This window comes from Mizuhopecten yessoensis, unplaced genomic scaffold (genome assembly GCF_002113885.1).
Source record: "Mizuhopecten yessoensis strain PY_sf001 unplaced genomic scaffold, ASM211388v2 scaffold4839, whole genome shotgun sequence".
NCBI lineage: Eukaryota > Metazoa > Mollusca > Bivalvia > Pectinida > Pectinidae > Mizuhopecten > Mizuhopecten yessoensis.
Window position 1 is genome coordinate 725,495 of NW_018405747.1, and position 16,135 is coordinate 741,629.

At 39.0% G+C, this 16,135-nt stretch overlaps 1 protein-coding gene across 3 annotated transcripts in view; it reads left to right on the plus strand.

Annotated features, from left to right (window-relative positions):
- The window catches only part of LOC110449910 (hemocyte protein-glutamine gamma-glutamyltransferase-like), a 34,390-nt gene extending 20,270 nt beyond the window's left edge, over nucleotides 1-14,120 (plus strand). The window contains exons 9-16 of one of the 3 annotated variants that reach the window (XM_021497070.1): nucleotides 482-644; nucleotides 1,592-1,716; nucleotides 1,981-2,069; nucleotides 2,311-2,509; nucleotides 4,660-4,820; nucleotides 6,611-6,747; nucleotides 11,318-11,479; nucleotides 14,017-14,120. In XM_021497070.1, coding sequence (XP_021352745.1) covers nucleotides 482-644; nucleotides 1,592-1,716; nucleotides 1,981-2,069; nucleotides 2,311-2,509; nucleotides 4,660-4,820; nucleotides 6,611-6,747; nucleotides 11,318-11,462 — 1,019 coding nt within the window. In that variant the 3' untranslated portion in view covers nucleotides 11,463-11,479; nucleotides 14,017-14,120. Of the gene's footprint in view, nucleotides 1-481; nucleotides 645-1,591; nucleotides 1,717-1,980; nucleotides 2,070-2,310; nucleotides 2,510-4,659; nucleotides 4,821-6,610; nucleotides 6,748-11,317; nucleotides 12,076-14,016 lie in introns of those variants that run through there. The other 2 variants (XM_021497069.1, XM_021497071.1) reach the window with 2 other exon arrangements.
- Nucleotides 14,121-16,135: the final 2,015 nt, after the last annotated feature.

Here is a 16,135-nt window from a genome sequence, read left to right on the forward strand (position 1 = left end):
AATCGAAGGGATACAAACCATAAGGGTGCATGAATAAATTAACGATTTTAACAAAACACCTTAGGACCTTTTTCATCCATGGTAATATTGATTCAAGTGTGTATGGGTACTGTGTACGGGAAATTTTTGCCCAAGCAAACTTTCATATTTGGGCAGTGAAATCCAAATTTGCCTGGAGTGCATTTGGCTTTTCAAATTTAATTGATATATGTAAATAATGTTGCTGACTGCTGTTCACTGTAATGATAAATTCGTCCCCCTTCCAGAGGGAGAAAAAGGCCAGTGAAAATTTTCGAGTGTACAGTATGAGGAAGAAGATGGTTGAAGTTTTAGCTAATTCGATCACTCTGGACTCCATCCTTCAGGCCCCTGTAGAGACCTACTCAATTTCCCACTACTCCATCTCCCAACTGAGTGAACTGGGACTATAAGGTTATAGGGCTTGTTATCGTAATACAGATTGCACTCTTTTACATTACAGGGCAGTACCGATGTGGGCCCTGCCCTCTGATGGCCATAAAAAATGGAGACATAAATGTGCCATATGACGGACATTTCATTTTCGCAGAAGTTAATGCAGATGTTGTGTTCTGGCAAATATCAGAGAACGATCAAAAGAAGAAGATGGGAGTCAGAACCCAAAGGTGAGAAGGTCAAAGATCAACCACGGTAATATATGATGTTTTAAGTATACATAGTGTCTATATATTGTGTTTGTGATGACAGCTAAGTACCTGTACCCAGGTGTGGCTATATTGTGTTTTTGATGTCAGTTAAGTACCTGCCCCCAGTTGTGTCTATATATTGTGTTTGTGATGTCAGCTAAGTACCTGTACCCAGGTGTGTCTATATATTGTGTTTGTGATGACAGCTAAGTACTTGTACCAAGGTGTGTCTATATAGTGTGTTTGTGATGTCAGCTAAGTACCTGTACCCAGGTGTGTCTATATATTGTGTTTGTGATGTCAGCTAAGTACCTGTACCCAGGTGTGTCTATCTATTGTGTTCGTGATGTCAGCTAAGTACCTGTACTCAGGTGTGTCTATATATTGTGTTTGTGATGTCAGCTAAGTACCTGTACCCAGGTGTGTCTATATATTGTGTTTGTGGTGACAGCTAAGTACCTGTACCCAGGTGTGTCTATATATTGTGTTTGTGATGACAGCTAAGTACCTGTACCCAGGTGTGTCTATATAACGTGTTCGTGATGTCAGCTAAGTACCTGTACCCAGGTGTGCTGTCTGATGCATTGTCATATGTTGTGTAACTGTCACCTTGGAGTAGAATATAAGAGGATTGTGGTTTTCCACACATGAATATATAACACTCTCTAGCAAATGCATACTAAAATGAAGACCAAATGAAAATCACAGTTTTGTTTGTAAGAAAGTTTTGAGTTAAACCTGCTAGACATATAGAAGATGAATTTTTGCAACCTTTTGTTCTGGTACATCTACTGTAACTGAAATCTTTCAAATACAGGTAAAAAGTATGATATGAATTCTTGATAATGTTTATGAATTCATATAGAATTCTCACTGAATACGTAGAGTTGTCTGCCCTTCAACAAGTATCACCTGTTTGGTTTCAGTGTTGGCCAGCACCTTAGCACATATAAGCCGAAGTGTCGGGGAGAAACAGATACAAGCGATATTTTCAGTCCCTGTACGGACAAACGCTGGGAGGATATCACATCGGAATACAAACACAAAGAAGGTTGGTGGTGTGATGGGCTGATTTTGGAACCATCTTAACATAAAGTGATTTCTTTTGCTCGGTTCTACTTTCTCTTTTTATCTGCGTTATCTGCTGTACCAGCCAGGCCTGTAGTTTGTATGTAATGAAAGTAACCAGGAAACATGGTCCCCCTGCAGTAAATTGTGACTCAGTTATCTATCTACTAATTTAATATTTTCATTTGTATTCATCTGTAACATATGTTCCACTGTACTTTCACTTTCCTACTACATTGTACTGTAGGTTGGGGTGCCGAGAGAGCTGCAGTAATGATGGCCAACATGTCTGGTACTAGGGCAGGCATCTACAATCAACCTGTCGAGGCGAGCCAGGTAAAAGTTGGGTTTACACACTGTGATAATGACACTTTAGATCAATAAATCTTCCAATTGTTCACTTATCTGCTTTCTGATGTATCCAGCAGTCATCTTCTTATTTATACAAATGTCCGTTAAATTTATCTTAAAAAATGCAGAAGAAATAACTTAGTCACTGGATGAGTAAATGAAAAATTAAAAAGTTACTATGTACAATATATCAAAAGATTGCCTATCTCCCTTGATTTAATTCTAGGATGTCTCTGTGAAGGTGCTAAATAATGAACAATGCAATTATGGAGATGACCTTGTAGTTGAGGTTGAGTTTGAGAATTTGTCCAAGGAAGAGCGTACTGTCAGTGGGACCTGGAGTCTCCGGAGTTTCTACTCTACTGGAGTGTATGCTTACCAGGTCAGGTCGGAGAGGTTACATGTTAACCTCGGCTCAGAGCAGAGTAAGTACCACATGCATGTGGAGATTTGTGTCTCCATGATATATAGGTAGAATATCTCCTTAAGTGTCCTAACAAAGTGGGTTACATCATAAAGTGTTCATTATATAAAGCAGGATACACCCAAAAGTGTCTATGTTCCATAGATAGCATACATCCTTAAGTCCTTAAGTTTACATGTTACAGAGGAAACAACATACATCCTTATGTGACCGTGTTACAGAAGTAACATACACCCTTAAGTGACCGTGTTACACAGGTAACATACACCCTTAAGTGACCATGTTACATAGGAAACATACACCCTTAAGTGACTGTGTTACAGAGGTAACATACACCCTTAAGTGACCGTGTTACAGAGGTAACATACACCCTTAAGTTAACATGTTACAGAGGTAACATACATCCTTAAGTTTACATGTTACAGAGGAAACATACACCCTTAAGTGACCATGTTACGGAGGTTACATACACCCTTAAGTTAACATGTTACAGAGACACCCTTAAGTTTACATGTGACAAAGGTAACATACATCCTGAAGTCATCGTGATACAGAGGTAACATACCCCTTAAGTTTACATGTGACAGAGGTAACATACACCATGAAGTTTAATTGTGACAGAGGTAACATACACCCTTAAGTTTACATGTTACAGAGGAAACATACATCCTTAAGTGACCATGTTACGGAGGTTACATACACCCTTAAGTTAACATGTTACAGAAACACCCTTAAGTTTACATGTCACAGAGGTAACATACACCCTTAAGTGACCGTGTTACAGAGGTAACATACACCCTTAAGTTAACATGTTACAGAGGTAACATACATCCTTAAGTTGACATGTTACAGAGGAAACATACATCCTTAAGTGACCATGTTACGGAGGTTACATACACCCTTAAGTTAACATGTTACAGAGACACCCTTAAGTTTACATGTGACAGAGGTAACATACACCCTTAAGTTTATACATGTGACAGAGGTAACATACACCATGAAGTTTACATGTCACAGAGGTAGCATACACCCTTAAGTCACCGTGTTACAGAGGTAACATACACCCTTAAGTTTACATGTGACAGAGGTAACAAACACACTTAAGTTTACATGTGACAGAGGTAACATACACCCTTAAGTTTATACATGTGACAGAGGTAACATACACCATGAAGTTTACATGTGACAGAGGTAACATACACCCTTAAGTCACCGTGTTACAGAGGTAACATACACCATGAAGTTTACATGTCACAGAGGTATGTGTAGTTTTGTATCCTTTACCTACATTTGCTGATGGATAAAAATTAGGTTGGTTTTAGCTGATTGTCAGTGATTTAATCAATGCATTATAAAGATGGATTATGAAGCGCTCTCACTTCAGTGTAACTACTCTGGGAACTTCATTTCTTTACAGATTTTGATCAAACATTATACAAAATTAGAGAACATGTACCAGAAAATGTTGAGTGAGTTTGTTTTTACACAGTTACACGGTCTAGGCTAAGGTTACTGTTATTATATATAGAAAGTATTAAATCAATCCTGTGTGTTCATCTGGTGACTTCATTTTTTAATTCTTTATACAAAGTTGAGTATGAACAATAATTTCCTATATCAGGGTGCCAAGATCAAGGTCATCAGTATGCATGGTTTATAGAAAATTCTCAAACATTAAAAGCCTAGTTTGCATGCGCACTGGGGCATTGATGTCTAACAGACCTCTACATTTAGTTTAAAATTTTAGCAATACAATACGGGAGGGTGGGGTTAATCTTTAGAATTTCATTTCACTGCTGGTATTTATGAAAACGCCATAACTACCGTAAAAACCTGTGTAATTTGCGCAGGTACTTTTCTTCTCGAATATTTTGCGCACCAAAAAAAATCTGAAAAATATTGATTTCTTAAAATGAAAGACAAACTGCTTGGGATTCTTAGGATTTCATCAGTGAGTTCATAATTATTGTTTACAGGTACAATGATATCAAAAACCAAGAAGAAACTGCATAAAATGTGTGTTTTGTTGTTTGTTTTCTTTGAAATACTTCATAAATATTCATACTTGTTTACAATTGCAAGACAGTTTGTACTATGTATATAGAACATAAAATTAAAGTTAAACCTGCACTCTTGTCATCTGTTACACAGAGGAGACCAAGAAAATGCAGATAAAGTTTGAAGAGTACAACCCTAACACAATTGAGGGCTGTTTCTTTAAGACATCCATCGTGTGTATGGTACAGGAGACCAATCAAACCGCCATGGACGATGACGACTTCCGACTCATCAAACCAGACCTCCACCTGAAGGTACATAGATAGATATAATACTGATGTATGTTTGTATTACACATTTCCATTGGATATCTTGTTTCTTCATAGCAGGATGTTTTTATAGAACAGTAGCAACTCGTCAAAGCTATTTCTCAAACACTAAGTCCTTTTTTTTTTTTAAAGTCAAAGATAAAATGCTAATTTTGATTCAAACAACCATTGATTTTACCAAGGGCTGTACCAAAATATATAAAAAAAAAAAATTAAAATCCCTGTCTAGAGGTCTGACATGGGGCTTGGGGGGTAAACCCATGCCGACCAACATGCTGGGGTTCAAACTCTCTATATCTTACTGCCGACCAACATGCTGGGGTTCAAACTATCTATATCTTACTGCAGACCAACATGCTGGGGTTCAAACTCTCTATATCTTAATGCAGACCAACATGCTGGGGTTCAAACTCTGTATATCTTACTGCCGACCAACATGCTGGGGTTCAAACTCTCTATATCTTACTGCCTACCAACATGCTGGGGTTCAAACTCTCTATGTCTTACTGCAGACCAACATGCTGGGGTTCAAACTCTCTATATCTTACTGCTGACCGACATGCTGGGGTTCAAACTCTCTATATCTTACTGCAGACCAACATGCTGGGGTTCAAACTCTATATCTTACTGCTGACCAACATGCTGAGGTTCAAACTCTCTATATCTTACTACTGACCAACATGCTGGGGTTCAAACTCTCTATATCTTACTGCAGACCAACATGCTGGGGTTCAAACTCTCTATATCTTACTGCTGACCAACATGCTGAGGTTCAAACTCTCTATATCATACTACTGACCAACATGCTGGGGGTCGAACTCTCTATATCTTACTGCAGACCAACATGCTGGGGTTCAAACTTTCTACTGCAGACCAACATGCTGGGGTTCAAACTCTCTATGTCTTACTGCAGACCAACATGCTGGGGTTCAAACTCTCTATATCTTACTGCAGACCAACATGCTGGGGTTCAAACTCTCTATATCTAAGTGAGGGTCAGAAGTTACATCAAGTATCCATATAATTAAGCATGCTGGAGTGTTAAGGAACAAATCTTTTATCAAAAGAGTCTTTTTTCATGTTTTTTTAGGGATTTTTTCAATGTCTCATCTCTTTATTACCAGCAAAAGATTTTTTTTAATTCAGCTTTTACAACAAGATAAATCACGCATTATAATTTTATATAAGTTATACATCCCAAATTCACCATATAATATACATATACACACCATAATGTACAAGATTATCTCTCTTAATTTGAGTAGTTCCCCATATGTCCAGGGGAGGACTTTAGGCTTGCACTCTGTCTGACCATCTGTCTATCCATGATCCTTGAAAGCACATTTCCTCCTAAACCTAAAACGAATCCTGCTCCAGAAACTTAGCACAACTCCTCTTTACCTGTCAGTGTGCTGGATTTTTTGTAGAATTTGTGATTCGAATAGGAAAGTGTAATAGCTATATCTAGTCTGTCATATATGGTGACAGTTCCAGTTGTATTTACCTTCTGGCCGATGTATGTTTTAATCAGCCTTTCACTGTGGCTTAGTTTTCCTTGATTTACTTGACATTATATTTACAAAATCATTTGACTTCAATCTCCGATTCAGAGACTAGATCGTCTTGAAGTAGTAACTTTTAATTATAAAATGGACAACTCCATATGTTTAATGTTTTCCTTATCTTTTATGTAAACTGAGAGCTTTTGCCTTTAAGGTGTTTGTTATAGATCACAAATGTTCATGACGTGACTGACATGTGACATTGTCTTACAGGTGCCAAAAGAGGTCAAGGTCGGATCACCTTTTAAGGTCATCGTTTCATTTAATAATCCACTTCCAGTCACGTTGACACAGTGTAGCCTGGAAATAGAGGGACCAGGACTTCTGAAACCTAGGACCATCAAACAAAGGTAAGTACTGAAACCTAGGACCATCAAGCAAAGGTAGGTACTGAAACCTAGGACCAGCAAACAAAGGTAAGTACTGAAACCTAGGACCACCAAGCAAAGGTAGGTACTGAAACCTAGGACCATTAAACAAAGGTAGGTACTGAAACCTAGGACCATCAAACAAAGGAAGGTACTGAAACCTAGGACCATCAAACAAAGGTAGGTACTGAAACCTAGGACCAGCAAACAAAGGTAAGTACTGAAACCTAGGACCATTAAACAAAGGTAAGCACTGAAACCTAGGACCATCAAACAAAGGTAAGTACTGACACATAGGACCATCAAACAAAGGTAAGTACTGAAACCAAGGACCTTCAAACAAAGGAAGGTACTGAAACATAGGGCCATCAAACAAAGGAAGGTACTGAAACTTAGGACCATCAAACAAAGGTAGGTACTGAAACATAGGACCATCAAACAAAGGCAAGTACTGAAACCTAGGACCATCAAACAAAGGTAGGTACTGAAACTTAGGACCATCAAACAAAGGTAGGTACTGAAACATAGGACCATCAAACAAAGGCAAGTACTGAAACCTAGGACCATCAAACAAAGGTAAGTACTGACACATAGGACCATCAAACAAAGGTAAGTACTGAAACATAGGACCATCAAACAAAGGAAGGTACTGAAACATAGGGCCATCAAACAAAGGAAGGTACTGAAACCTAGGACCATCAAACAAAGGTAAGTACTGAAACCTAGGACCATCAAACAAAGGTAGGTACTGAAACCTAGGACCATTAAACAAAGGTAGGTACTGAAACCTAGGACCATCAAACAAAGGGAAGTACTGAAACATAGGACCATTAAACAAAGGTAGGTACTGAAACCTAGGACCATTAAACAAAGGTAGGTACTGAAACATAGGACCATCAAACAAAGGTTGGTACTGAAACCTAGGACCATTAAACAAAGGTAGGTACTGAAACCTAGGACCATCAAACAAAGGTAGGTACTGAAACTTAGGACCATGAAACAAAGGTAGGTACTGAAACTTAGGACCAACAAACAAAGGTAGGTACTGAAACTTAGGACCATGAAACAAAGGTAGGTACTGAAACTTAGGACCATCGAACAAAGGTAGGTACTGAAACTTAGGACCATGAAACAAAGGTAGGTACTGAAACTTAGGACCATCGAACAAAGGTAGGTACTGAAACTTAGGACCATCAAACAAAGGTAGGTACTGAAACCTAGGATCATCGAGCAAAGGTAAGTACTGAAACCTAGGACCATCAAACAAAGGTAAGTACTGCAACCTAGGTCAAAGTTAACTATTCACCTCTTTGTAAATGTGTATCCCCCTTACAGCTATGTGAAGGTCAAAGTTTACTATACACCTCATTGTTAATATGTACCCCCTTACAGCTATGTGAAGGTCAAAGTTAACTATACACCTCATTGTAAATATGTACCCCCTTACAGCTATGTGAAGGTCAAAGTTTACTATACACCTCATTGTTAATATCTACCCCCTTACAGCTATGTGAAGGTCAAAGTTAACTATACACCTCAATGTAAATATGTACCCCCTTAATTACAGCTATGTGGAGGTCAAACTTTAATATACACCTCATTGTAAATATGTACCCCCTTAATTACAGCTATGTGGAGGTCAAACTTTACTATACACCTCATTGTAAATATGTACCCCCTTAATTACAGCGGACCATCAAACAAAGGTAAGTACGTAACATACACCCTTAAGTTAACATGTTACAGAGGTAACATACACCATGAAGTTTACATGTGACAGAGGTAACATACACCATGAAGTTTACATGTGACAGAGGTAACATACACCATGAAGTTTACATGTCACAGAGGTATGTAAACTTCATGGTGTATGTTACCTCTGTAACATGTTAACTTAAGGGTGTATGTTACCTCTGTAACACGGTGACTTAAGGGTGTATGTTACGTACTTACCTTTGTTTGATGGTCCTATGTTTCAGTACTTCCCTTTGTTTAATGGTCCTAGCTTTCAGTACCTACCTTTGTTTAATGGGCCTAGGTTTCAGTACCTACCTTTGTTTGATGGTCCGCTGTAATTAAGGGGGTTATTATTTACAATGAGGTGTATAGTAATTTTTGACCTTCACATAGCTGTAAGGGGGTACATATTAAGAATGAGGTGTATAGTTAGCTTTGCCCTCCACATAGCTGTAATTCAGGTGGTACATATGTTGTATAGATAACTTTGACCTCCATATAGCTGTAATTAAGGGGGTCCATATTTACAATGAGGTGTTTAGTTAACTTTGACCTCCATATAGCTGTAATTAAGGGGGGACATATTTACAATGAGGGGTATAGTTAACTTTGACCTAGGTTGCAGTACTTACCTTTGTTTGATGGTCCGCTGTAATTAAGGGGGTTCATATTTACAATAAGATGTATAGTTAACTTTGATCTCCACATAGCTGTAATTAAGGGGGCACATATTTACAATGAGGGGTATAGTTAACTTTGACTTCCACATAGCTGTAATTCAGGTGGTACATATGTTGTATAGATAACTTTGTCCTCCCCATAGCTGTAATTAAGGGGGGACATATTAACATTGAGGCGAATAGTTAACTTTGACCTCCATATAGCTGTAATTAAGGGGGTTCATATTTACAATGAGGTGGAGAGTTAACTTTGACCTCCATATAGCTGTAATTAAGGGGGCACATATTTACAATTAGGTGTATAGTTAACTTTAACCTCCACATAGCTGTACTTCCGGGGGTACATATTTACAAGGAGATGTATAGTAAAGTTTGACCTCCGCATAGCTGTAATTAAGGGGGGACATATTAACATTGAGGCGAATAGTTAACTTTGACCTCCATATAGCTGTAATTAAGGGGCTACATATTTACAATGAGGCGGATAGTTAACTTGGACCTCCACATAGCTGTACTTCCGGGGGTACATATTTACAAGGAGATGTATAGTAAAGTTTGACCTCCGCATAGCTGTAATTAAGGGGGCACATATTTACAATTAGGTGTATAGTTAACTTTGAACTCCACATAGCTGTAATTCAGGTGGTACATATGTTGTATAGATAACTTTGTCCTCCCCATAGCTGTAATTAAGGGGGTTCATATTTACAATAAGATGTATAGTTAACTTTGATCTCCACATAGCTTTAATTAAGGTGGTACATATTTACAATGATGTGTATAGTTAACTTTGATCTCCACATAGCTTTAATTAAGGTGGTACATATTTACAATGGGGTGTATAGTAAAGTTTGACCTCCGCATAGCTGTAATTAAGGGGGGACATATTTACAATGAGGTGGAGAGTTAACTTTGACCTCCATATAGCTGTAATTAAGGGGGTCCATATTTACAATGAGGTGTTTAGTTAACTTTGTCCTCCACATAGCTGTAAGTCACCATACCACACAGGGACATAACTTGTCCCTGTGTGGTATGGTGAAATAAAATGTCCCTGTGTGATATGGTGACATAACATGCCCCTGTGTGGTATGGTGGCATAACATGTCCCTGTGTTGTAATGTGGCATAGCATGTCCCTGTATGGTATGATGACATAACATGTCTCTGTGTGGTATGGTGACATAGCATTTCCCTGTGTGGTATGGTGGCATAACATTTCCCTGTGTGGTATGGTGGCATAACATTTCCCTGTGTTGTATGGTGACATTATATGTCCCTGTGTGGTATTGTGACTAACATGTCCCTGTGTTGTATGATGACATAACATGTCTCTGTGTGGTATGGTGACTAACATGTCCCTGTGTTGTAATGTGGCATAGCATGTCCCTGTATGGTATGATGACATAACATGTCCCTTTGTGGAATGGTGACATAACATGTTCCTGTGTGGTATGGTGACTAACATGTCCCTGTGTGGTTTGGTGACATAACATGTCCCCGTGTGGTATGGTGACATGTTATGTCACCATTCCACACAGGGACCTTTTATGTCACCATTCCACACGGGGACATGTTATGTCACCAAACCACACAGGGACATAACTTGTCCCTGTGTGGTATGGTGGCATAACATGTCCCTGTGCGGAAGGGTGGCATAACATGTCCCTGTGTGGTAGGGTGACATAACATGTCCCCGTGTGGTATGGTGACATAGCATTTCCCTGTGTGGTATGGTTACATATCATGTCCCTGTGTGGTATTGTGACTAACATGTCCCTGTGTTGTAATGTGGCATAGCATGTCCCTGTATGGTATGATGACATAACATGTCTCTGTGTGGTATGGTGACATAGCATGTCCCTGTGTGGTAGGGTGACATAACATGTCCCTTTGTGGAATGGTGACATAACATGTTCCTGTGTGGTATGGTGACTAACATGTCCCTGTGTTGTAATGTGGCATAGCATGTCCCTGTATGGTATGATGACATAACATGTCTCTGTGTGGTATGGTGACTTACAGCTATGTGGAGGCCAAAGTTAACTATACACCTTATTGTAAATATGAACCCCCTTAATTACAGCTATGTGGAGGTCAAAGTTATCTATACAACTCATTTTATACCCTTAACAGTTCTGTGGGAGCCCAACAAACCTTCAATTATGATATGGAGATGACTGCTTCCAAACCTGGCACCAGGACGATCATCGCCAACTTTGACTCTAAAGAGATTGTGGATATAAATGGCAGCCATGAAATAGAGGTCAAGGAGAACTAGAGGTCAAGGTCATAAAGGTTGATAAAGGCAACTATTTCCTTTTAGATTTGGGGATTATTAACAAGAAGTGATACAGTAAGCTGTGTTTGGACTAACAGGCTGCTGTGTATTACCTATAAACAGTGGATCAGGACTTGTAATGCTCCTGTATCATTATCATAAACAGTTTACTTAATGCTCAGTACCATGAACAGTGTTTTCCAGAGACACAAAATAATAGGGAAAACATCTAAAGTCAATGTCATAAGACCCCTAGGAATCCCTAGGGTTATCAATAATACAATTGTATGTCTTTATATCAAACATGAAAAAGTTTCTTCAGAAAATATGAAATATTGAGATAGAAATAATATTGTATCAAAACAAAAAGTGCTGTCCCTGTGTGGTATGGGGATATAGCATGTCCATGTGTGGTATGTGGTATATCATGTCCCGGTGTGGTAATGTGGCATGGCATGTCCCTGTATGGTATGATGACATAACATGTCCCTGTGTGGTATGGTGACATATCATGTCCCTGTGTGGTATGGTGACATAACATGTCCCTGTGTGGTATGGTGACATTTCATGTCCCTGTGTTGTATGGTGACATAACATTTCTCTGTGTGGTATGGTGGCATAAAAGGTCCCTTTGTGGTATGGTGACATAACATTTCTCTGTGTGGTATGGTGGCATAACATGTCACTGTGTGGTATGGTGACAGAACATGTCCCTGTGTTGTATGGTGACATAACATTTCTCTGTGTGGTATGGTGGCTTAACATGTCCCTGTGTGATATGGTGACATAACATGCCCCTGTGTGGAATGGTGGCATAACATGTCACTGTGTGGTATGGTGACACCCTTAAGTACAGCTATGTGGAGGTCTAAGTTAACTATACACCTCATTGTAAATAGGTACTGAAACCTAGGTTTCAGTACCTATTTACAATGAGGTGTATAGTTAACTTTGACCTCCACATAGCTGTACTTAAGGGTGTCACCATACCACACATGGACATGTTATGTCACCATTCCACACGGGGACATGTTAGTCACCCTACCACACAGGGACATGGCATGTCCCTGTGTAGTATGGTGACATAAAATGTCCCTGTGTGGTATCGTGACATAACATGTCCCTGTGTCGTATGGTGGCATAACATGTTACTGTGTGGTATGGTGACATCACATGTCCCTGTGTGGTAAGGTGACTAACATGTCCCCGTGTGGTATGGTGACATAACATGCCCCTGTGTGGAATGGTGGCATAACATGTCCCCGTGTGGTATGGTGACATAACCTGTCCCTGTGTTGTATGATGACATAACATTTCCCTGTGTGGGATGGTGACTAACAGGTCCCTGTGTGGTATGGTGGCATAAAAGGTCCCTTTGTGGTATGGTGACTAACAAGTCCCTGTGTGGTATGGGGACATAACATGTCCCTGCGTGGTATGGTGACTAACAAGTCCCTGTGTGGTATGGTGACTAACATGTCCCTGTGTGGTATGGTTGCATAACATTTCCCTGTGTGGTATGGTGACTAACATGTCCCTGTGTGGTATGGTGACTAACAGGTCCCTGTGTGGTATGGTTGCATAACATTTCCCTGTGAGGTATGGTGACTTACATGTCCCTGTGTGGTATGATGACATAACATGTCCCTGTTTGGTATGGAGACATAACATGTCCCTGTGTTGTATGGGGACATTATATGTCCCTGTGTGGTATTGTGACATAACATGTCCCTGTGGGGTATGGTGACTAACATGTTCCTGGTTGGTATGGGGGCATAACATTTCCCTGTGTGGGATGTTGACTAACATGTCCCTGTGCGGTATGGTGACATATCATGTCTCTGTGTGGTATGGTGACTAACATTTCTCTGTGGGGTATGGTGGCATAACATTTCCCTGAGTTGTCTGGTGGCATAACATGTCCCCGTGTGGTATGGGGACATAACATGTCCCCGTGTGGAATGGTGACATAACATGTCCCTGCGTGGTATGGTGACTAACATGTTCCTGGTTGGTATGGGGGCATAACATGTCCCTGTGTGGTATGGTGACATAACATGTCCCTGTTTGGTATGGTGACATAACATGTCCCTGTGTTGTATGGTGACATTATATGTCCCTGTGTGGTATGGTGACATAACATGTCCCTGTGTGGTATGGTGACATAGCATGTCCCTGTGTGGTATGGTGACATAGCATGTCCCTGTGTGGTATGGTGACATAGCATTTCCCTGTGTGGTATTATTACTATATTTTTATACTCAGTGGAATGTGTACATAATATACTCCATTGCAATTTCAATGTTATTCGTGTATTGCTTTACATAAGCTTACTATTACAAGAACATGTAAATAACTATAATGTCCATATGAATAAAAGATGTTACCAGAGATGAATCAATATGGAAAACTGACACTCTTTATGTATAGATTTTTACATAAAAATATGTACATGTAGTTTTAGTGCTGTTGTCAAATGAAGTACAATTTCCTTTATATTGTTTTAGCTATATGTAACATGTACTGTTAGTGTTTATATTGTCTCTTTTTTCAGGGTGGTCGGATGGTGCGGTGTATAGCGGTCTTGCCTTTCACCAAGGCAGCCGGGGTTTGATTCCCCGATCGGACATGAAAATGTTGGGGTCACCTGCCCAACAACATGGGTTTTCTCTGGGTACTCCGGTTTCCTCCCACACTAAGACCCCCCACATGCTTACATCTGGGCCAACAAGAGTGATTAAAACTTGTTTCATAATTGTTGTAAAATAAATAAATTTTATATTTTTATATTGTCTCGTCTCTATGGTGATATACAGTCTCCTGTTGGAAATGTATGTTGGGAAACCTACACAGCAGTTTAACTTCCACCTTTTACCACCTCCATATTGAGGTTAAGTTTGTAATTTTAGCACAGAGCATACCTTATATAGCAATTATATGCTATAATTTTCATTGGGCAAAAATGGATTTTTTTATTTTTTTTTATTTTATCGGTGAAGGGTGTTTATTTGTCAAAGTGAAGTTTTCGCAGCATACAGTATAAATACTACGAACTGTGAGTTTTTACTGTTACTATTGGATACATATCTAGGTGATGATATATACGATGTCCTCTTTATTTACAACGCTGGTATTCCTACCTAAGTTGTAATGTTATTTATTTTTAATATTTGCTTTAATCTGCTCAGAATTACCATTATTGTATTGTCTGATGTGTCATTAAATTTCTATAAAATTGTTTTTCTTGTTTATTATTTTTGGCATTATTATACCGATGAGGCACCATTTTCAGCTAGAGTCCAACCAGTTTTTATGTCGGGCCTAGAAAGTTCTTTTCCTGTTAATTTAAATGATATCCTGTGTTTTCATACAAAACAGTAACATTTCCTTTGTTAAGGAATTAGAATCTTTTATTCACAACTAATGTTGCATAAAAATACTACCATGACAAATACATCAGGCAGCACAGTGGATAAACTCCCTATATGATGATAAAGATGAAGGTATTTTTGTGAAAAAAGAAAATTATTAAACTTCCACTTACCATTTACATAAAACTCTTTGCTGTAGTCAATGGTAAGCAACTCTAAGTCATAAAAATGCCGACAAATTAGAACTCTCCTTCAATGGAGATATAACACTGGCACTACTTTAATGTTGGTAGCTGGCTAGTAATAATAATAATAATAATAATTTGAGATTCATATATACCACTTTATCACAACCTAGTTCGTAGGTCATCTCAAAGCGGTTCGCAAATTATATCCGTCGTTATAGGGCCTTTGCAACCACCCAATATCTTTCTCAATTCCCTGGGGACCATACAGCCGGAGCTGCCATTTCAGCGCTAACAGCTAGCATTCAACAATTCTAGCGCTGCCCAACCACGTACTCATTTGCAGCTGAGTAGACTGGAACAAGCGGAGTAAAGTATCTTGCTCAAATATACAACACAGTGCCGTGCCGTGCCGTGCCGTGCCGTGACTCGAACCTGCAACCCTTCGGTCATGAGCTCAGCAACCTAACACTAGGCTACCGTGCCTCCCGGTAATGCAATACAGATGTCTTGTGCTAGTGATATATCTTTTCTCTTGATTTGAAAAATGATGAAAGGAATTCAAACTGAAAATACCATAATACATATACAATGTACATGTACCTTCAACCTAAAATATTCTAATATTATAACATGTAATAACATATATGTCCATATTTGACCTAGGGGTTATAAATACCACAAACTTTATCTTTTGTCCCGGAATCTACACTATACAATGGATGAGTATACAGCTGTATGTCTGTCAGTTCAACTTGAAATAAAACAATATATTTGTTTACTTCGTCCACTGATGATTTCTCTTATCTTGTCTCCCAGCTCAGGGAATGAGTTGATTTAAACAGAAAACACAAAATCCAACAAAACCTTCCTACATGTATTCATCATCATCTGATTATTAAGTATAACATATCTAAGGTCACATACATGGTCAGGGTGAAATACTGTATATTTGAGAAATTTTCGCCTAGTCAAACTTTTGACCTTTGCCCATGAAATCAATTTTTGCCCAGTGTTAATTTCATCCCTCCCATTTAATTACTACTTCTTTTATGTCGTTTGATTATATTTGCTGTTATGATAAATTGGCCCTCATCACGGAGGGTGAAAAAGGCGG